Genomic DNA, 21,665 nt, shown 5'->3' on the forward strand with positions numbered 1-21,665 from the left:
AACAATGAACCTATGCACCACCATACTTCAGAACGACAGAGTTGTTTTCATACTGGGATTACTTCTCTATGCAAAAATACCACCTATGAAGTAACCCTGTAACTAGGACTTTTTTGGTAGAAAAAGCTCAGCAAGAACTCATTTGCATATTAGGCCACACACCCTGACATCACCATTGTTTCACACCTGGCTTTTTTGTAGGAAAAGCCCAGCAGGAATATTTGCATTTTAGGCCATACCCCCTGACACCAAGCCAGCTGAAACTGCGTTCCTGTGGGCTCCTGCTAAAAAAAAAAAAGCCCTGCCTGTAACAGGACGATAAGGGAAGGGACTTTGTATTGCATGTTGGTAACATATCCGTCCTTGCTCCAGCCCATGGCCATCTTAGCACTAAATTAGCTAAACCAGAAACACCTTACATCACAAAGCATATGCTTACAAATAATAATAATAATTAAAAAATGACGCAAGAGCCCGCTCCATCTCTTGAAAATCAGCCCGCGTCCCTCACGGCCCAATCGGCTGGCGTCTCCATGACCTCAAGAAGCGCATGCGCTCTAGCTCCAGCCATAGGGCGGTAAAACGTGCTCTTTTTTTGCCGTTCCGGCCGGTGGTGTTTCCGGTTGATTAGTTCTGTCCTCGTTCTTGTTGAGTTTTGGGTGGTCCTTTGCGATGGTGCGATTCCTGCATATTCAGAACCGGCAGCGAGCCCCACTAACTATTTGCGGGGATTGTCCTGCTGTACAGGTGAGTTAGAAAGACCTAAGGAAAACAAAGGTGGCGGCGGCGGCGAGGTGAAAAGAGAAGGGAAAGAAAGGAAGGAGACAATGGGAGTAGGAAGGAGTAGATGAAACGAAGCGCTGCGTTTTTAGCAGAGGGATTGCGCAGATGGCACGGGAAGGGTTGGTGGGGCAATAATGGCCGTAGGGGCAAATTCTGCCTGCCCGTATTGATAGGGGAAGGGTGATTTCTTGTGGGTGGGGGCGGGGGTCTTTAAGAGAGGCCCTGCTGCCTTCGTTGCCTTATGCTTTCCCAGCTGGCGGTGCTTTAGATAGAAGGAAAACAAAAGAAGAGTCCCTTGCACTTTAAAAGACTAAGAAAACTTATTTCGGGGTAACCTTTCGTTAGTCAGAGATCGCTTAATTCGATACATGAAAGCGTGTCTTTAAGTCGATGTGTCTGTATTCGCATAAGAAAGATGGGGAGAGAAGTTGCAAAGGGAGGGTGATTAAAAACAAGATTCAGGGATTTGAGTGGGTAAAGGCTCCCCCCCCCCCCTTGTTAGATAGGCAAAGTAGAATTGATCAACCTACAAGGTAAGCAGATCTAATAGGAGCACGTGGGTAGTTTTGTTAATCTGTAGTAGTAAAAAATTATTAGGGAACCAAAGCACGATAAAAGACCAACAGAATTTTCCAGGACCCAGTATTTGACAAAATGATCTTTGAATAACAAAGGGCTAGGCATACCTGATTTTCTTAGTAAAGTCACATTGCTCTAACTCACATAGCTCAGGCTAGCTGGATCTCATCAGATTTTGGAAGCTACGCTGGGTCAGCTCTGGGTAGTGTTTGAATGGGAGGCCACCAAGGGGTACCAAGGTTGTGACATGACAAACCCACCTCTGAATGTCTCTTGCCTTTAAAACCCTACAGGCTCTTCAAAAATCAGCTGTGATTTGCTGGCACTTTTCCACCACCAAAGTAGCAATAGCCTGAATAGCCGAGACTAGCTTGTCAGAGTTTAGAAGCTAAGCCTGGGTGGGATGAAAGACCACCAGGGAAGAGGAGGTTTGCTGCATGGAAAAAGGCAATGGCAAACTACCTCATCTCTTGCTTTGAAAATGCTGCCGGGTTTGCCTTAAATTTATTGTAATTTAATTTAATAATCCTGGTTACTTATCTCTGCTGTTTATTTTCCTGCTGATATGTTATTTCTCTGTGATTGCAGGCTGAAGCATCTCCATATTCTCTACTTGATATCTGCTTGAATGCCTTAGTTGCCGATTTAGAAAAATTTTGTGTTGAAAGGCCAGATGGATCATTATGCTTGAAAGAATCAGAAAGGCTTCCTCAAGAAGTGGCTGATCAGTTACTGGAAACAATGGCATATCGGGGTAAGACTTCTTTCTGGGCTAGCAATAATAGAATTCTAATTATAGTAATAAATGAGAGCATTTTCCCTTGTGAATATATCCTGCTTCTGTGATCTGAAGGCCTAAGGAAGACTGCTTTATGTCTGGTTTATGTATTCTTGTATTGGCCTAAAATGGCAATAAAAGCTTTCCAGCGGCAAAGAACTGAGTAAAAGTAAGCATCATGATTTAGGCAACAAACCAGTATTGCCATCATGTTCTTTTTTAATCGAAGTTGATTTTTAGGGAAACACTGCCAGTGATGAGTCTTTAATATGCTGCTTAGATCTTCTCCCATCATGACCAACAGAAGGGAATAAATAATGTAAAATAAGAAACCGCATGTAAATTTGCTGATGTTAAACACTGTATACATGTTATAGAATTTACCAATTTAACCCTCTGTGTAGCCTTCATTATTGTTTAGATGCTTCCCATTGTATAATCACTGATACATCTTGCAGACCGAAAACAATTTGCCAATATTCTTGGGTATATTTGCCGTGACAGAATTATGTTTTTTTTTCCTGACAGAGCTGTTGAATGATGGGACAGTGGGCATTTTCCGAGGCAACCAAATGCGTTTGAAGCAAGCTTGCATTCGCAAAGCAAAGATCTCTGCCCAGGCCTTCCAGCAGGCATTCTGCCATCACAAACTAATAGAGCTTGATGCTGCAGGGATGAATGAAGCTGTTACTGTTTCAGATGTTGTGAGTGGGCTGGGTAGCAGTGTGTGGATCCAGAGCAACCTTCAGTGCCTTGTCTTGGACTCATTAACTCTGTCCCCTACAAATCCTTATGAAAGGTGCTTTAGCCAGCTCTCTGGTCTTCGCGCTTTGAGCATTACCAATGTGGCCTTCCGTGATGAAGATTTAGCAGAGGTTGCTTCCTTGCCAAGATTAGAAAGCTTGGATATATCCAGTACTTCTGTCACAGACATAACTGCACTTGTTGCCTGCAAGGATCGGCTTAAATCCCTCGCTATGCATGGTTTGAAATGTTTGAGTATGTCAGCACCAAAGTTCTTGGATGTCATGAGAGAACTAAAGTATCTAAATCATCTTGATATCTCAGATGAACAGCATTCCAGATCAGACATTCCCTTTCGTCTGCTAGGAGAGAAAGACATCCTGCCCTACCTTGTATCTTTGGACATTTCTGGGAGTAAATACATTACTGATGAAGCTGTAGAAGCATTTGTTAGACAGCGACCTGCGATGCGGTTTGTGGGGTTGCTGGGTACTGAAGCAGGATATACAGAGTTCCTTTCGGGAGAAGGAACCTTGAAGGTTTGAATTTTTAAATATTCCCTGGGTTAATATTGCAAATGAAGATATATATTGTGCTTGATTGGAAACATAACTTTTAACTTTGGGTTGTGTGCTGACTTGCCATTAACCTTCAACTGAAATTGTGTGCCCGGTCAGAACAAACTTTCATTTATTCTGTTAGAAGTAAAGTGTTTTTATGTGTTAGTAATGTGTTAGAAGTCAAGTGTTTCAGGCTGGTGCAGGCAAGAACAGTGCCTCCATAACTCATACTGTCTACATGCACATCACTGGATTCAGTGCTTTTAGTCACTTACCATGTGGGAAAGCACTGGAATAAGCTCTTGAGAAATGTAGCATGGTGTAGAGGAACATTTAGGATCAATTTTTGCCTGGGGCTTCTGTGAGACCATTTGAGGTAAGCCAGCACTACAGCCTAGTGGAGTCCATGTTGTTATTCCTTTGAAGTATCTCTGTGTTTCAAGGGAGTGGGAAGGAGTCGGAGACCTGCAACTCCATGTCTTTGTAACACACAGGCCTGGCATGGATATCTGTACCTCATGTACTTAACAGACAATTTTTGATGAGGAGATTGTTACTAAATGCATTAACAACAAAATAAATTCTGAGGTCAGTAAAGTTAACAGATTTTTTCATTTGGCATCAGGTATCAGGAGGAGAAAATGAAAACCAGATTTCAGAAGCTTTGAAACGTTACAGTGAAAGGGCATGCTTTGTGAAAGAAGCCTTTTTCCACCTTTTTACTCAGACATGTTTTATGAGAATTACAAAGCCTGAAATCCTAAAGGTAAAAACTATTGGTTCAAAATAAACAATTGTATGTGAAGTACAGGGTTGTTCTTAGGCTTGATAGATACTTAATTTTTGTGATTGTATTTTCCTTCAACTTAAATCTAATTTGATTATTATTTGTACTCAGAAGCCGTAAAGAGCTGCTTATTCTGATATGCCTGATCTCAATATTGTGTTTTTGTTCCTCCTCCAAAATTGCCTTTCCTGCATTTCCCATTGCAGCTTGTGATTATTGGAATGAGGAATCATCCTCTGGACTTGGCAGTACAATTGACTGCTAGTGCCTGTGCCTTGAACTTAACTAGGCAAGGCCTAGCAGCAGGCATGCCTGTCCGCCTGCTGTCCAGTGTAATCCAGCTGCTTCTGAAGGCCATGGAAACCTTTCCTGAACAGCAGCAGGTAAGGGTGTACATCAGAACTTAGATACAGTTCATCCCTAATAATAACGAAGCATGCAAAAAAATTCTTTGCCATCATAAAAACTTATTAGCGAAAGCTTTGTGGAGTGAAGTAGGCCACATGATGACTAGAACACAGAAAGTCTGCACTAGCTTTGGCTAGCTTTCAAAAATGGCATCTGTAGCTCCAATTCAGTTGTGTAGTATAGACTTTTTCCAAGACTCCTTGTGGTCTTGGCTTTTATTAGTCTTTAGTTGTTTTTTAAATACATACATGTGGAACTGTGGGGTGGGAGGCTCAGTAAGGGTGGAAAATGGTCAGTAAAATCAGTAAAAGTCAGTTTTTTTCATTTTGGTCATTACTTTGTGTATTTTTAAAGGCCAGTAAAGTCAGTATATCTGAATGGGGACAGGAAAAAAGTGAAGAACTGTTTTGTGTTGTGTGTGCTAAAGGATTTATCAGATTGGGGTTTGAAGCAGTTGAACAGCTCGCCACATCTTGTAAACATAAGGATGAGTGCAGGAATCAACTGGTTTCATCTCCGCTACATCTGTCAGTGGTTCATCCCGGTGTGCTGGAGAAAACTAGTTCTGGTAGCCACAGATTGCAAAGGAACTATTACACTTTCCAGTTTCAACTGTAGTGCAATGAGAGCAGAACTTACCTAGGTAATGAAAACAATTTCCAATTCCCTCCCCTTGGCAGGCTGTCGCTAACGCCAGCACTGACAGAAACCTAGGCGTGATCCTGGATGCCTCACTCTCAGTGGAGGCCCAGGTCACAGCTGTTGCCTTTTATAACCTTAAGCTGGTCAGGCAACTGGTTCCCTATCTCCCCTCCCACAGCTTGACAACAGTGGTCACATCCAGGCTGGACTATTGCACCTTGTTCCATGCAGTGGTCACATCCAGGCTGGACTATTGCACCTTGTTCTACATGGGGCTACCCTTGAATCTGACCTGGAAACTACAGCTGGTGCAAATACAGAGCTGTTCCACCAGAGCTTTGGTTGAAGTGGCGAGTGTCTAACTTCTATTGACGTCCCTTGCTCCAACCCGCCTGTGGCTGCACATTATATCATCTATGTTATCACTTCATATTGTAAGTGGTGATCTGGTTTTGTCTGTCAGTATGCCAGCCTTGAACCCACAGGCAGTATAAACCCAGGGTCAGGGATTTTTTGGGACTACCATCATTAGTGAATGAATTGGTCAGATTTTATTGAAATTATGCTGGATTATTTTATTTTACTACTTTGTTGTGACCTACCCTGGGCCTGCTTGCAGGAGAGGGTGGGATAGAAATTCCAATAAATACATTTTTAAAAATTCAGCTGACTTCCCTTTTGAGCTATCTTGTGAACATATACTGGGGAAACTTTCTCAAGGACAAAGGCATGATATCTAACAACAGATACACTGGCTCCATACTTCAGGGAACAGTTGCTGAAGGACTGTATTAGTACATATTACACCTTGTGCTATGATGTAGCCACCATTGTAGCATCTTATGGAGAATTGTAGGTAGCTGTTAGATACTAGTCACCAACCAAAAAAATGATTATGACCAGGTACCTCCAGACTTTTTAGATGGATTTTGCAATAGCTAAGATATTTATAGTAAAATGGATGAAACTTTGGATTTGGCATTATTTCCTTGGTTGAAGCTGCTGGTGCTAAGTAATGATGGGCCAAATGTCAGCAAAGATGTCGCTAAACTCATGATTGATTATCTTACTTTGACAGAGAGCTAGCCTGTGGTAGATATTGGCACTTGTAACGTTCATATAATGTATTCTGTAGGGCATGGCAGAACTGGACAACAATGCTTCAAATTTAATGTTCCTTGTTTGTGGGGGGTTCTTATGGGTGGCCATCACAATGGGAGGATTTCACAAAAATTCAAAGAGCTCAATATCCCAAATCATTGTTTCTTGAAACATGTTTCTTTTGGCACTTACCACTAGAGAGTACTGCCACAAGACTGACTGAACAGTGGCCAGCAGTTATGAACTACTTTAAGGACTTTGTTCCTAAGAATAAACGTGATTTGGTGAATCTTCCAGAAAGTCTAGAAAAACAGTCAATCAGGTCTCTTTTTTCAGTATTTGGACAGGGTGGGGTTTTTTTTGTTTTTTTGAATTTTGGTTAGTAAAATCAGTAATTTTGACCTTTTGACGTTTCCTGTTGCACATACAGTGCAGTTTGTGACATTTGCTTGAATGTCTGGAGGATTTCTGCAAACAGGAGGGATTTTCCTCTGCCAAGTGTAACTTCCTCAACTCCCTCCCTCTTGCTGCAGCCCCCAAATGCTGTTCCTTGAGGAACTGGCCTCACATGGACCGCACTGGTCCAGCAAGTTTGGGATGTGGTAGAATGGGATGGGGAGGATTGCCTGGGAAGGGACTTCCCTTTCCCCTTCCTCCTGTCTGTGGTGAGCCATGACTGGGAGAGAGGGGGGGGGGGGTCGCCCAGGAAGGGGTTTTCATTTAACCTTCTGGTTTTGCTTCTCCCCCACACTTCAATGCAACAAGGAGCAAAACTGAAGGGCTGGCAGCAGGGAAGGGAGATTTTCACTGATTACACACACACACTTTTTATTATTTCATTCGATTTATATCCCGCCCTACCCCACCGCTTCGAAATAAATAACACCCCATACCCCCTGCTTTGCCCGCAAATTGGATCTCTAGGAGCAATGTGGAATGAAGTAAATGTGCAGTAGATGTGGGAAAATGGTGAAAATCACCTCTATCCTCCAGCAGAAACCTTAAGTAACATTCAAGCTAGAGCACAAACAGTAACTGTTTTAATAAGGAATATGGCTTTATTCTTGTTTACTAAACTAATTTCCTCCCGTTACAAAGTACAAAGTAGAATCAGAATCATAGAGTTGGAAGGAACCTCCAGGGTCATCTAGTCCACCCTTTTGCACAATGCAGGAAACTCACAGACACCTCCTAAATTCACAGGATCTTTGTTTTTTTTAGAATTGCATTTAGAATTGTGCATTTCTGGATCTCCTGTTTCATAAATATAACAGAGCTGTTCCACTAGGTCTGTGGTTGAAGTGGCAGGTGTCTACCAGTTGGCCTCCCTGTTGCAGCTCAGGTTACCAGAAAGATCGCATCACTTGGTTATGATCCAACCATTTTCAGATTAGGCATAAATGCTACAACCATCACGCTGCCAGCCATGATTGATATGCTGTATATTAAAATTGTTTTAACTGTTTTATTGACTGATATTCATTGTAGTTGCTTTTATTGTTCTGATATATTGCTGTAATCATTTGTGGGAAGGGCCGGATATAAATTTAAAGTAGTAGATGTTCACAGTAAACCCTGATTTAAATTTAATTTACTATTAAATTCAAATTTAATTTACTATTAAATTCAAATTTAATTTACTATTACATTCAAATTTAATTTACTATTAAATTAAATCAAATTTAAATTCAATTTATTATGAAAGTGTAGAAGTTTGTGATGTTGTGCTTTCTTCATACAGCTGCAGAAGAATTGCCTTCTTTCTTTATCTAGTGTCAGGATTCTGCAAGATGTTCCATTTAACAGGCAAGTTAAATAATGTACAGTCATATGCGGCAACAAGAATACCGGGGCAATGTGATCCATGGGATTTTTTATTTTGTCCACCAGATATTTCCCCAGTCTCAGTGTTTTCATGTTATGCATCTAAGTGTTTTTTCCTGCGCCCACTTTTTCCAAATCATAGGTGAAGAGTCTTTTTCACCCTCTGCTTTCCAGCAGGAATAGCAATAGAAGCTTCAGTAGAGTTCTTCCCTCAGATGTTCATAGTAAACCCTGATTTAAATATGCCAGCCAAGCTAAACCTTTCTGCCATTGTGGTTTTCCATGCACTGTAGTTGTTTTATTTGTGCACACAAGCATGCAGAAAGTCTGTGAGGCCCTGTCAGTGTTGCTTCTACCTGGCATAACAAAGCTTCTGTTGCTGTTCATTCTGGGGGACAGTGAACCTGTGTACTTGTCTGGGTGGATCTGAAACTCAGTGATTGTTTTTATGCAGAAGGTCTCTGGTTCATTCCTAGAATGTATGATTAGACATATCTTAGGTAGCATGACACAATGCTGTGTTCCACACCTTGATGTGCCATTACCAATTAACTTACAGTACGGAGCCAGTAGAAGGAAGTTTCATATGCCTTGAAGGAAGTATTAGAGGTGCATAGTAAGGGAAGGGTTCTGCTAAAGCATCCTTTGCTGTCATACTGTTGAGAGATGTGTAGAAATATAAAATGTCCAGAAATTTAGAAACCAGATATGTGTGTGTTTCTTTTTTCAGGGGGAAATAGGAATTGGGGGGGGGGACTGAAATATATGCAGTACTTTCCTCTCAAACTAAAATTGTTTTACTGCCTAAAGTACATAAAATTATTTGTTTATAACTTAGCATGTAAAATAGCACTGTTAGACATATTTTTTGAATTTTAAAGGATAAATATATTTTCTATAAGAAAAAGTATTTGACAAGAGTTGTAAACTGCTGCACCGTGTGCTGTCATAGCACATAAAACTTTCAATTTTGCCACCTGACAGGGAGGAATAACAACAGTTGAAGGTAGGGAAAAATCTGTATTAAAAGAATATGTTATTCAGGCAGTCTCAGGTAGGACTGCCAGCCTTTCTGGATATTAAGCTAAACCATGTAGCATTGAACACACTGAAAAATTTAATAATGAACCATCATTAAACTCTGAGCATATTGTTGCCAAATTTATATTGAAATTAAAAAGTTTATTGAACATTGTATATGTCTACAAGTGTAAAATGCTTATTCCAGTACTCCCACAAATTTCTTGATTTTTCCATTGGAAAAAAACTGAGGAAGTCTTCAGATTCTTTCATGCTGTACATTTTGAATGTGAAAAATGTTGCTTTAAAAAGCATCTTACTCATTAGATATTTTGCAGGAGCTTTTCTCCCCAAGCTCCATTAAAAAAAAACTGGGGAAAGTCCTTGGAGAAACACTTCTGCTGCAGTTTTCTGAATTTTTTCCTCTTCTGGGCCTTCAGATCTGAGAGGTGTATTGAAGTTAAATTTCTCTTTGGCTGTGCTTGGTTGAGGACTGTGCATAGGATTTTTTTTCCCTTTTAGGCAGAAGCCTACTCACAGCCCTGTTAATAGTAAAGTTCACGTATGCTTGCAGTAAAACCATTGTTGTTGTTAGGGTTGCAAAGAATATATTCTGAAAATACTTTCAAATTGCAGGTTTGCAGCTGCCAAATTTGTTGTTCAGTGGCTGTGTAACCAGGAAAATCAGCATATACAAAGAATTGCAGTTAATATTATCTCTATCCTAGCACTAAAGGTATGTTATCTTTATGTGATGTCTACTTTTTGGAGATTTTTCATATAATGATCTAAACATATGTGATTTATCAGCTTTCAGATGAACAAGCAGCACAACTTACTGCAGAATTCTACATAGTTGTTGGGGTGAGTTGTATGCCATCAATTAGTTAAATAAGCAATGGGGCAAGAAGGGTTTGTTGTAGCAAAAAAAAAAATATATATATATATATAAAATTCTGAAACTGGCCTCAAGAGTAGGGATCAAAAAATTCACACAGTGGGGCGAAATATCTCTTTAAGTATTTGAAGGGCTGTCATGTAGAGGAGGGCAGGGAGCTGTTCCCCTTGGCAGCAGAGGAGAAGATTCGCAATAATGGGTTTAAATTAAGGGTGAGAAGGTACCAGCTGGATATTAGGAAAAACTTCCTTACAGTAAGAGTTGTTCAACAGTGAAATCAGCTATTGAGGGAGGTGGTGAGCTCCCTGTCACTGGTAGTCTTTAACCAGTGGCGGAACAAGCACTTGTCAGAGATGCTCTAGGCTGATCCAACTCTTTAATTCTATTATATGGATGGAAAGGGGAGATGTTTCTACAGCCAGGGGCGGGGGCAGGCACGCAGCTTTTCAGAAAACCGCATATTCAAAAACTGGTCAGTATAACCCAACCAACCCCCCCCCCCCCCAGTTAAATGTGTTCCTATGCCCACACTGCAGCTTTTTAAAATGTTGACCAATATTAGCCTAGCAATCTCCTGGAACTAGGCCTTTAAAAAATTAAGGATTGGCTGAGACAGGGGACTGTTGGGGAGAATGAGTGATAATGAGTGATAAAGTAGAGGTGATAAGTGAGCGTAGGGTGGTGAAAGGTTGTGGATAAGAGAAGAGGGGGATGGGGGATAACATGAAGCAGGAGCCAGTGGGTATGGTTGCTTTCCTCTCCCCTGCAGGTCTGGGTCTTGTATATTGTGATATTAATAGCAGCATCTTTTTAAATAGAAACTTCTTGAAATAGTTGAACAGAAAACTAATCAGAATGAACTGGACACAACATTCCATTTTACTCTGAGTGCCCTTTGGAATCTCACAGATGAAGCCCCAACCACATGTGGACACTTCATTGACAACAAAGGATTGGAGCTTTTTATGAGAGTTTTACAGGTAAACATAATAGCCTTTTTGACCAGTTTATAGTATATTTACCACATAAGTTGAATAGCTTTGTTTATTTCTTTTGACAGTCATTTCCAGCGGACTCCTCTACGCAGCATAAAGTGCTCGGCCTTCTGGTAAGATCAGAATTAAATGCTTCATTCTACAAATGTATTTTTTAAGCTGTGTGTTATATCATGTTAAACAGTCATTAATAATTAGGGTAAAAGTGCTCCAGAAAAGGGGCATTTGCTTTATTAGGCTTCTCCCTTGAATTGTGTGCGCTCAAGAGTTGATAAAACACCCAAATACATTTATCTGGATCTTAGTAAAAATACATTAAATTTTTAAACATAATTCCTATTCTCCTTTAGAAGGAATTGCATAAAATTAATCATGTAAATCATATTGTATGCTGTGACTATCTTTTTTTTATAGCTGTATCTCCTCTTTCCCCCATTATATCACAGAACAATGTAGCAGAAGTGAGAGAACTGCATCCCAAGTTAATGCAGAAGGACTTTGTGGATCACATCAGTGAATTGTTGAACAGTACTGAAATGGAAGTCTGTTACTTCTCAGCTGGGATTATTGCTAATTTACTATCCAGAGGCGAGCAAGCTTGGACATTAAGTCAAACACAGAGAAGACTGCTTATTGAGAAGCTGGTAAACTGACTTAAATGCATATTTTTAAAAACATTCTGCATGTTTATTGAAAACCTGACACATCTTTCTGTTACAGCACTCAGCCCTCTTAAAGTGGCCAACACCAGAATGCAAGATGGTAGCACTTCCAGCCTATAGGTACTTATTTTATTTATTTTGCATTTGTGTGTGTGTGTGTGTGTGCACACCTGGAAGTCGTGGAGATCTCTGGTGACTGACCCCGATTGGGGGCCTTGAGGATATTCAGGGAGGTAGCTGAATAAAGCCTGCCCCAGCCTCCTGACTGCTAGTATTCCTTAGAGGTCACCCATCCAGGTACTTGCCAAAGTCGGCCCTGCTTAACTTCCAAGATCTGACGAGATCGGGCTTGCCTGGGCTATCCAGGTACTTATTTTATTAAAATACTCTTCTAAAAATAACTGCGTACTTATTGTAAGCAGCTGAATAGAAAGTATGCTTCACTTGGCCCATAATGTGGCACACTGGGTTCATTTTTTCTGAGTAGTTAATGTGTTGAGACAAGACATGAAGCGCTACGTAGAACTCAAATACTTGTCAACACCAATCCAATGATTTAGATTTCAGGGTCTTTTTTGGTAGTAGTAGTAGTTAATTTACTGGATGACATATATAATCTACATAAATGAGACTGCCTCTGTGCCTACAGAAGTGGCAGATATATTCTATGAATCTTTTAACCCTGGTTAAGCATCAGGAGCAGGTTGTGGTATTGCATGCGCCCCTCCACCCTCGGGAGCAAATTCTGTTCTGCGCTTCCATAGGCTGGCTAATGTAACTAACCTGTGGTTCTCTCTTAGTGTTTGAAGGTATATGGTAAAGAGAACTTGGTTACTTTAATCATAATTAAGTTTGGAACAGATATACAGTTTAGCCACAGTAAAGGGATATGGCTGGATAGGTTGTGGTAGAGAAGAAAGTTCGTGAGAGGAAAAGAACATGATTTCTTAGCCATGGTTACAAAATTCCTAATTTGTGTCTGTGTGTAGGAGTTAAGTCCTCCCTATTTCTGTGAACTGGTCCTTAATGTTTTGGGTTTGGCTCTTTATATTACCTCAGTAAGACTGAGGTCAGAGAATTAGATTCCCTTCTAGAAATGCTTTGGGTTGAAATAGAGGGCCCAAAAGGAAATTTAACGATGGGAGAAGATGGAGGATGACTATAACATGATGGAAGGCTTAAAGATAGTGGCTAGACGTAAAAACTGTGTCGTCATAGGTGATTTTAACTACCCGCAGATTGATTGGGGCAATATGTGTTCTGATCAAGAGAAAGAAATTGAGTTTCTAGATGCTCTCAATGACTGTGCTATGGAGCAGATGGTCACAGAACCTACCAGGGGTGGGGCGATTCTGGATTTGGTCCTAAGTAATGCCCAAGACTTGATGAGAGATGTAAAAGTGATCGCACCGTTTGGGAGCAGTGACCATAACGTTATTGATTTCACCATTTGTATAAATAGAGAGTTGCCCCAAAAGACCAGCGCAACCACGTTTAACTTTAAAAGGGGTAAATTCTCTGAGACGAGGAGGCATGTGAAGAGGAAACTGAAAGGAAAGGTAAATACAATCAAAACCCTTGGGGAAGCTTGGAGGCTATTTAAAACTACAATCCTAGAAGCTCAGATAAAATATATATCACAAGTTAGGAAAGGTACAAAGAGGTATATGAGAAGGCCTGCATGGTTAACAAACAAAGTAATGGAAGCTGTAAAAGGTAAGAAGGACTCCTTTAAGCGGTGGAGAGCTAGTCCAAGTGAGATTAATAAAAGGGAACACAGGCAGTGGCAAATCAAATGCAAGACTGTGATCAGGCAGGCAAAAAGGGACTATGAGGAGCATATTGCAAAAAACATAAAGACCAACAATAAGAATTTCTTCAAATATATTAGAAGCAGGAAAGCAGCCAGGGAGGCAGTGGGGCCCTTGGATGACCAAGGGGTCAAAGGATTACTGAAGGAGGATAGGGAAATTGCTGAGAAGCTGAATGCATTTTTTGCCTCCATTCTTCACTGTGGAAGATGAGAAATGTTTGCCCACTCCAGAACCACTTCTATTGGGGTGTTGAAAGACCTGAGTCAGATTGAGGTTACAAGAGAGGAGGTCCTACACCTGATAGACGAATTAAAAACTAATAAGTCACCAGGTCCGGGTGGCAAACATCCAAGAGTTCTGAAAGAACTCAAAGTTAAACTTGTGGATCTTCTGACAAAAATATGTAATCTTTCAATGAAATCTGCCTCCGTTCCTGAGGACTGGAAGGTAGCAAATGTCACCCCCATCTTTAAAAAGGGTTCCAGAGGAGATCTGGGAAACTACAGGCTAGTCAGTCTGACTTCAATACCGGGAAAGTTGGTAGAAACCATTATTAAGGGCAAAATTAGTAGGCACATTGATGAACACGAGTTATTGAGGAAGACTCAGTATGGGTTCTATAAGGGAAGATCTTGCCTCACTAACCTGTTACATTTCTTTGAGGGGGTGAACAAACATGTGGACAAAGGAGACCCGATAGATGTTGTTTACCTTGACTTCCAGAAAGCTTTTGATAAAGTTCCTCATCAAAGGCTCCTTAGTAAGCTCAAGAGTCATGGAGTAAAAGGACAGGTCCTCTTGTGGATCAAAAACTGGCTAATTAATAGGAAGCAGAGAGTGAGTATAAATGGGCAGTCTTCACAGTGGAGGACAGTAAGCAGTGGAGTGCCGCAGGGCTCCGTACTGGGTCCCATGCTCTTTAACTTGTTCATAAATGATTTGGAGTTGAGAGTAAGCAGTGAAGTGGCCATGTTTGCAGATGACACTAAATTGTTCAGGGTGGTGAGAACCAGAGAGGGTTGTGAGGAACTCCAAAGGGATCTGTTGAGGCTGGGTGAGTGGGCGTCAACGTGGCAGATGAGGTTCAGTGTGGCCAAGTGCAAAGTAATGCACATTGGGGCCAAGAATCCCAGCTACAAATACAAGTTGATGGGGTGTAAACTGGCAGAGACTGACCAAGAGAGAGATCTTGGGGTTGTGGTAGATAACTCACTGAAAATGTCAAGACAGTGTGCGATTGCAATAAAAAAGGCCAATGCCATGCTGGGAATTATTAGGAAGGCAATTGAAAACAAATCAGCCAGTATCATAATGCCCCTGTATAAATCGATGGTGCGGTCACATTTGGAATACTGTGTGCAATTCTGGTCACCGCACCTCAAAAAGAATATTATAGCATTGGGAAAAGTGCAGAAAAGGGCAGCTGGAATGATTAAAGGGCTGGAACACTTTTCCTATGAAGAAAGGTTAAAACTCTTGGGGCTCTTTAGGTTGGAGAAACGTCGACTGCGGGGTGACATGATAGAGGTTTACAAGATTATGCATGGGATGGAGAAGGTAGAGAAATAAGTACTTTTCTCCCTTTCTCACAATACAAGAACTTGTGGGCATTCGATGAAATTGCTGAGCAGTCGGGTTCGAACGGATAAAAGGAGGTACTTCTTCACCCAAAGGGTGATTAACATGTGGAATTCACTGCCACAGGAGGTGGTGGCTGCTACAAGCATAGTCAACTTCAAGAGGGAGTTAGAGAAAAATATGGAGCAGAGATCCATCAGTGGCTATTAGCCACTCTGTGTGTGTGTGTATATATATATAAAATTTTTGGCCACTATGTGACACAGAGTGTTGGACTGCATGGGCCATTGGCCTGATCCAACATGGCTTCTCTTATGTTCTCTGCAAACAGAACAAACCTCAGCTTCTGATGCCTTTTATTAATGCATTTCTTTCCCCCTCCTGATGATACAGATATGTGGCTCTAGACCTTTGTGTTCTTCATACCATTGATTTTGAAGGATTCATGTCACTTTTGTTTGTGAAACCTCTGACTAGTTGAAGGCCTGCAGATGGAGGGTTCAGCGTGCACTGGACAGAGTGCTATTGTGACATCTCCCCCACTATGACCTGCATGGTTCTGTTGAATGGGGGCTGTGGTTTTCATTCCAATATGGCACAGCCCTCATTCAATGGTAGTCTTGCTTTCCAGAAAAAACATACCTATGGCTTTTATTCGTGTAATGATGCTGCATATCTCATTAAGCTGCTTATGTACTGATAAAAGTAGTTATGTAGCATGCATGTGTAATTACGTTAAACTGTCTATTTATCAAAATGTTTCTCCAATGTATAGGTCACTCAAGCCGTTCTACCCGTTACTTGATTGTTTTACATTACCCAGTGTACAGATCTGGGCAGCATGGGCCATCCTGCACATTTGCTGCAAAACTCGTAAGTTTTGTTAACAGAGTCTGTTGTTCTTAATAAGACTTTGATTCTCCAGGTTACCTTGAAGAGGACACTTGTTTAAACAGACCACAATACATTCTTGTCTGAGAATTCAGGTGTTAATTGCAAATCCTGAAATATTTCTGTGGGTTCAGAGTGATGGTTGTTCAATTCATGTATTGCTAACAGTGTATTGTTTTCCCCTTTCCTTCCATATTCCTGCTTCCTTCTCTATTCCAGGCTTTTAAGGATCATAGCTTTCAGAAGTGTATGAACTATGGCTACTGCCTTGCCAGAAAGCCATGCTTTGGAGGCTAGCCCTATCCATAATTTTCTGACAATTACAGAGTTAGCAAGCCCAAGAAGCAGAGGAGTGAATTGGCAATGTAAGAGGGAAAGGCAAGATGCTGCTCTCTTTCTGACTAAGCTGAGCCACAACATTCTGGATCTGTAACTTGATTTCTTACATAATGTTAAAGTTCTTGAGAGCATTTTTTCCTCCTCTCCCATAATACTAGAAATTGGGGGTACTCAATGAAGTTAATAGGCAATGGATTGAGGGTAGATAAAAGGAAGTGATACTTTATTTAATGAGCAGTTAAGTTGTGAGATTCACTGTCAATGGACATAATGATGGCTGCAAACATAGGTGGCTTTAAAGGGGGTTAGACAGGTTCATGAAGGCTACTAGCTAGGTTAATTCAAAAGAACAGCCACATTCAGAGGTGGTAAATGTCTTAATTCCAGTGCTAAGAGGAACTATCATGAAACAGGGCCTTGGCTTCCATGTCTTCAAGGGCAGTTGGTTGGCCACTAAATGAAGCAGGAAGGATGCTGAACTACATTGTCTGATCCAGCAGGGCTGCTCTTACATTCATTCTGGTACTCTTCTGGTCTCCGGCAAAAAGGACTGTAATACATTCATATTTAGTTCTTCCAAAATAATGTGTCTTTTATGTATCTGCTAAAGCAGTGGTCCCCAACCTTTTTGGCATCAGGGACCGGTTTTGTGGAAGACAAATTTTCCAATTGCGCATTGTATTTCTAAAGTGTTTGTTGTGTTGGTGAAGTGTGCAGACTCTTATCTGGGAGAACCGGGTTTGATTCCCCACTCCTTTATTTGCAGCTGCTGGAATGGCCTTGGGTTAGCCATAGCTCTCACAAAGCTGTCCTTGAAAGGGCAGCTTCTGTGAGAGCTCTCTCAGCCCCACCCACCTCACAAGGTGTCTGTTGTGGGGGAGGAAGGTAAAGGAGATTGTGAGCTGCTCTGAGATTCTGAAATTCGAAGTGCAGGGCAGGATATAAATCTGATGTCTTATTATTACTACATTGTAATACATAATAAAATAATTATACAACTCATGGCGCACTTGCTAACAGGCGCGGACCGGTACCGGTCCACGGCCTGGGGTTGGGGAGCTCTGTGCTAAAGCTTTTGTGTATGTATGTTTCCTTGGTGTCCAAAGACATATCTTGAATGCAATGAAAAGAAGAGTTAGTGGAAGCAGAAACTGGTGAATTTGTTCTAAATTGCTTTGATCCAATTTTACTATAGTGTTTAATATGCTGGCTCTGGATTTTTAATGACCAAACTCTTGTTTTTCTTCAGCTGCCAGATATTGTGCTATGTTAATAGAAGAGGATGGGCTACAACATTTATATAATATCAAAGAAAATGACCAGAGTGACCCAGATGTCCTGTATTTAACAACTGAGATACTAACTTACATGGATAATCACATGATGTATTATGGGAAACCTAAACACCTAAAGGAGCTACAAGCCAAATCAAATGGATAACTGTGGGTGGCTGGAACTGTCTCCTGTTACTTTCACAAGCTGTACTAGTGATTTCTTACCCTCCATGGGCATCAGGATGGCCCTTCCTGTAAGATTACTGCTGTCTACATTTCAGGATACTTGTATGGCATGCACAGCCAGGAGTCTTCTACAAGTAGATCTAATTCACAACTTGCCTTCTGAAAGGGGAAATGACGCACTGGTCCTTCAGTATCTCTCCACTTGCAAGGCATTCTAGAAAAAAATTGCTTAGTAATACAAGGCTTAAACAGAGGCTGATGCTTGCAAGCCACTCATCATGTACCATGACAAAATTAGCTATCAAGGACACTGAAAATGGAGGCTTTAAAACCACTTGTTACCGTTCCTGCAATTTCTGTCCCTGTAGCAGGTATTGTCTTATATCGTATGAACAGTGGAGTCAGTTTTGCTTTATTATTAAGGCCAGAAAATTGGAATGACTTAATTAATACAGGGAAAACTTAAACATCAAAGGACAAGGAGAGTGAACTGAGAATGAAAATCTTAGAAAAGGCAGAAACTTGACTTGTTCATGATATTTAGATCATTAGATTAGGCTACAATAGGTCCTTCTGCCAGTTGCAAATTTTATGAGCTGCTTGAACATAGCTGTAAGAGGGGTGCATGTCCTAAAAGGAAGAATCTAGTCAACTGCGAAGTTTTTATTGCCACAATCCATCAGAAAGCCCTGTATGAACTTGTATTACTTTGGGAATGTACATACACATTATTTTTATACTAGGACAGAATCTTTCAGATTGTGTTCATATCTAAAATAAACGTCTCAATATAGCATCTAGCTTCAAACTTTCAGTAAATTGGTAAGCATTAGTAGAGAAATAATGGCTGTACAAAAGAAGGCACAGGAATGGGGGGGGGGCAAGTAGGAAATAAAATATTGGGTAATATCTATTCCTTAAAAAGCTGTTAAGGGGGAATGAGATGGGATACCAAAGGACTCATGTTGTCTTTTTCTGATGGTGGTCAGAGCATAAGTTCCCACAGGAAAAAAAACACAGTAGGAAATTTTGGTTGGTTGAAAAACCTTCCCCTGTGTTCTGCTTTAAATTTGCCCTCTTACTGTCACACTAGAACATCTGCACAACGTGTGTTGTAATACTGCCATAACACTCATTTTGGCCCCCAATTCTTAATAAGGCAAGTCTTTGTTGTTTTCTGTGCCACAGATCATGCCACTAACCAAGTTGTTTAATATGCAATTAATGTAATGTATATAGTTCTGTAGAATATGTCTGTGTTGCAGTCATTTATGCACAAAAGATGAAAGCAGAGAGACTGAGCTGCACAAACTATAAACAGCTGGTTTCCTGACAGTTCTTTTTGGAACCTCTTCTGGTTTCTGAGCCACAGTGTACTCTGTTCAGCTGATCCACAGAAATATATTTGTTCACAGCTTTTGTGAATTTGAAAGCAAACTTTGATTCTGTAGCCAATTCTAGGCAAAACTGTAAAACAAATGTTGATTGCCTTATTCTTGGCAATGGCTTTTGCAGAGTTCTTTGTGAAAACAAGAGCTGTCACTTCTGATAGTTACCCTGCAACTGGGTTTAGGTGTGTATGACAAATAGTGGTAGATTTTTTTGGCCCTAGTCAATTCAGATTATTTCTGAGATTCAGGGCAGGTATGCTTCCTATCTCTGTTGCAAAACATTTATTCTTGGTGAAATCAACAAAATCTACTTAGAGTTGCATCAGTCATGAGTTTTGCTGAAGTGTTGCCGTCATTTTACATGTCTGTGAAGGAATGGACACATTAGCCCCCAATCTCTTGGGTCTCAGAAGCTCAAAAAGTCCCCATAGCCATCCCTAGTGTCTGCTTGGCAATGCTGCTATTTTCCCTTACTTTCCGGCAGTACCAGACATCACTGGGGAGTAACTGCTGTCACTAAGACTTCTGAGAGTATCTCTTGATAGACATATTTGTATATCTAGTGCTCTGTACCTGCATTGCTGTTTAAAGTTCTGCCCTGTTGCCATCTCTCCTGCTAGCTAGCATAGGGATGATCTTTATGGAGTGTGAGCTCAACTACTGCCTCTCTCCCTTATGGCTCTTTGGAAGCAAGACTCAAATAGATAGGGTTTGTTTACAGACAACGGGCAGACAAAATATCAGAAAGTTTTAAATAAGAGTATACAGGCTGAGCAAGGATAAAAAGGATAAACATGCAGTCCTACTATAAAGTTAACTATAAAGTTAACTCAGATGTTTGTTAAATTAGAATAGGCTAGGGGATCTTAAAGCAGCAGCATTTAAAAGTCCATCATTGCCACACATCTCCGAGTTGGGGTCAAGATGGAATCCCTAAGTAAAGGCATAGTTCTTCATGGTTTGTGCCCAATCTATGAAAGGCAGTCAAGGAGACAAGAACATCCTTCTCACATTCTGACAGTTTATAATTTCCCCTTTGGAGACTTGTCTTCTCGGAGGTCAGTCCTGATCTTCCTACCTCAAGAGAAAAGGATTATTGTAGCCTTTTAGCTTTTCAAGTGTGACATTCTAGCAAAGTGTGAGATGGTAAACTGTGTTTTTCTTTTGCCAGTATTTTACCAGCATTGTATTAATAGAATACTGAGGTATAAAGGGTGCAAGGTATTTTCTCACATGATTCATTAACAGTCAAAACTTTTTAAAATATTACTACCCCAGGAAAGAATTAATGGAAAGTGCCATCAAATCACAATTTAGGCAACCCAATAATTCAAGCCAGGAGATGTTCAGAGGTGGTTTGCCATTGCCTGCCTCTGCATAGCAACACTCGACTTCCTTCATGGTCTCCCATCCAGATCAGAGCCTAGAAGATAATAGGTGTAGAAAGTTCTGAAAATTTGGAGACTTTATGTAGATGTTTGGCCATCAGTTATTGCTGCGTTTTATTAATTTTGGTTTACTGCTTTTTATATGTTTTAATGAAACATTGAGCTTCACAATGAGGCTTTAATTACTGTTTCAGGTAAATTCAAAGGAGTAGCCATGTTGATCTAAAGCAGAACAAAGTTTGAGACCAACGAAGTTTTATTGTGGGTACAAGCTTTTGTGGGCATGTTGAATAAAACTTTGTAGGTTTTAAAGGTGCCACTGGACTCAAACTTGGTCTGTTTAAAGTAAAGTATTTTATGGTAAAATGAATGAGCGTATACTTCATGGAGAGTGTAACCAATTCATTTTCAGATGGGTGTGGTCATGGCCCCAGTGATAAAACATTTCAAAATATTGGTTGTAGATACATTTCAAGATAGATAATGGCCCTGAATAAAATTTGATGAAATGCCTCTAAAAGGGAAGAATAGAAGCTCAGTCATCATTTACATCAATTACATCCTATTTTTTCTTGTACAGCTGAGGTATTCCTGAACATCTTTGCATTAAAGCAAATGAGTAGGCTTGGGTAGGAAATTCACTTACCGATAAATAAAAGGTTCAGGTTTATAAATGTTTGGAAAGCCCATGGTCAGGTTACTAAACTAGAAGCTGTGCAGTATGTCCATAATGTACTTCAACTAAGGAAAAGAGCACATTCTTCTTCCATTCAGTGTAATGGAAGCCAATGTTTATTCTTCAGCCTTGTATGGAACTTTTTGGGGACATGGTTCTGGACTTTAAATCTGTTCTAAGCCAGTTCTGAAAACAATTTTGGATAGACTGTTCACTGTTGTATCTGTTGAAAAACATTATATGCAGTAGAGCTTATTTGTGGTTCAAGATTCAAGCTATAGAAAATGAGAGAATTTCCTTGAAACAAAGTTTGAGCAGTCATTAAATAGTTCCATAAACAGGGAAAT

At 40.5% G+C, this 21,665-nt stretch overlaps 1 protein-coding gene across 2 annotated transcripts; it reads left to right on the forward strand.

Moving 5' to 3' along the window:
- The first annotated feature begins 574 nt into the window (after positions 1 to 574).
- LOC132566627 (protein zyg-11 homolog B-like) lies at positions 575 to 18,663 on the forward strand. 2 transcript variants are annotated; one of them, XM_060231830.1, is made up of 14 exons: positions 575 to 747; positions 1,951 to 2,116; positions 2,669 to 3,423; positions 4,070 to 4,210; positions 4,438 to 4,614; positions 8,124 to 8,188; positions 9,863 to 9,962; positions 10,037 to 10,090; positions 10,943 to 11,104; positions 11,185 to 11,232; positions 11,566 to 11,763; positions 11,840 to 11,901; positions 15,949 to 16,046; positions 17,653 to 18,663. In XM_060231830.1, exons 1-14 carry the CDS (start codon positions 673 to 675, stop codon positions 17,841 to 17,843), a joined length of 2,292 nt encoding a protein of 763 aa, XP_060087813.1. In that variant the 5' UTR covers positions 575 to 672; the 3' UTR covers positions 17,844 to 18,663. The 2 variants fall into 2 exon arrangements, with proteins under 2 accessions (XP_060087813.1, XP_060087814.1); XM_060231831.1 differs by lacking the exon at positions 11,185 to 11,232 and having other exon boundaries at positions 581 to 747.
- Positions 18,664 to 21,665: the final 3,002 nt, after the last annotated feature.

Source organism: Heteronotia binoei, chromosome 2, assembly GCF_032191835.1.
Source record: "Heteronotia binoei isolate CCM8104 ecotype False Entrance Well chromosome 2, APGP_CSIRO_Hbin_v1, whole genome shotgun sequence".
In the NCBI taxonomy this organism is placed as follows: domain Eukaryota; kingdom Metazoa; phylum Chordata; class Lepidosauria; order Squamata; family Gekkonidae; genus Heteronotia; species Heteronotia binoei.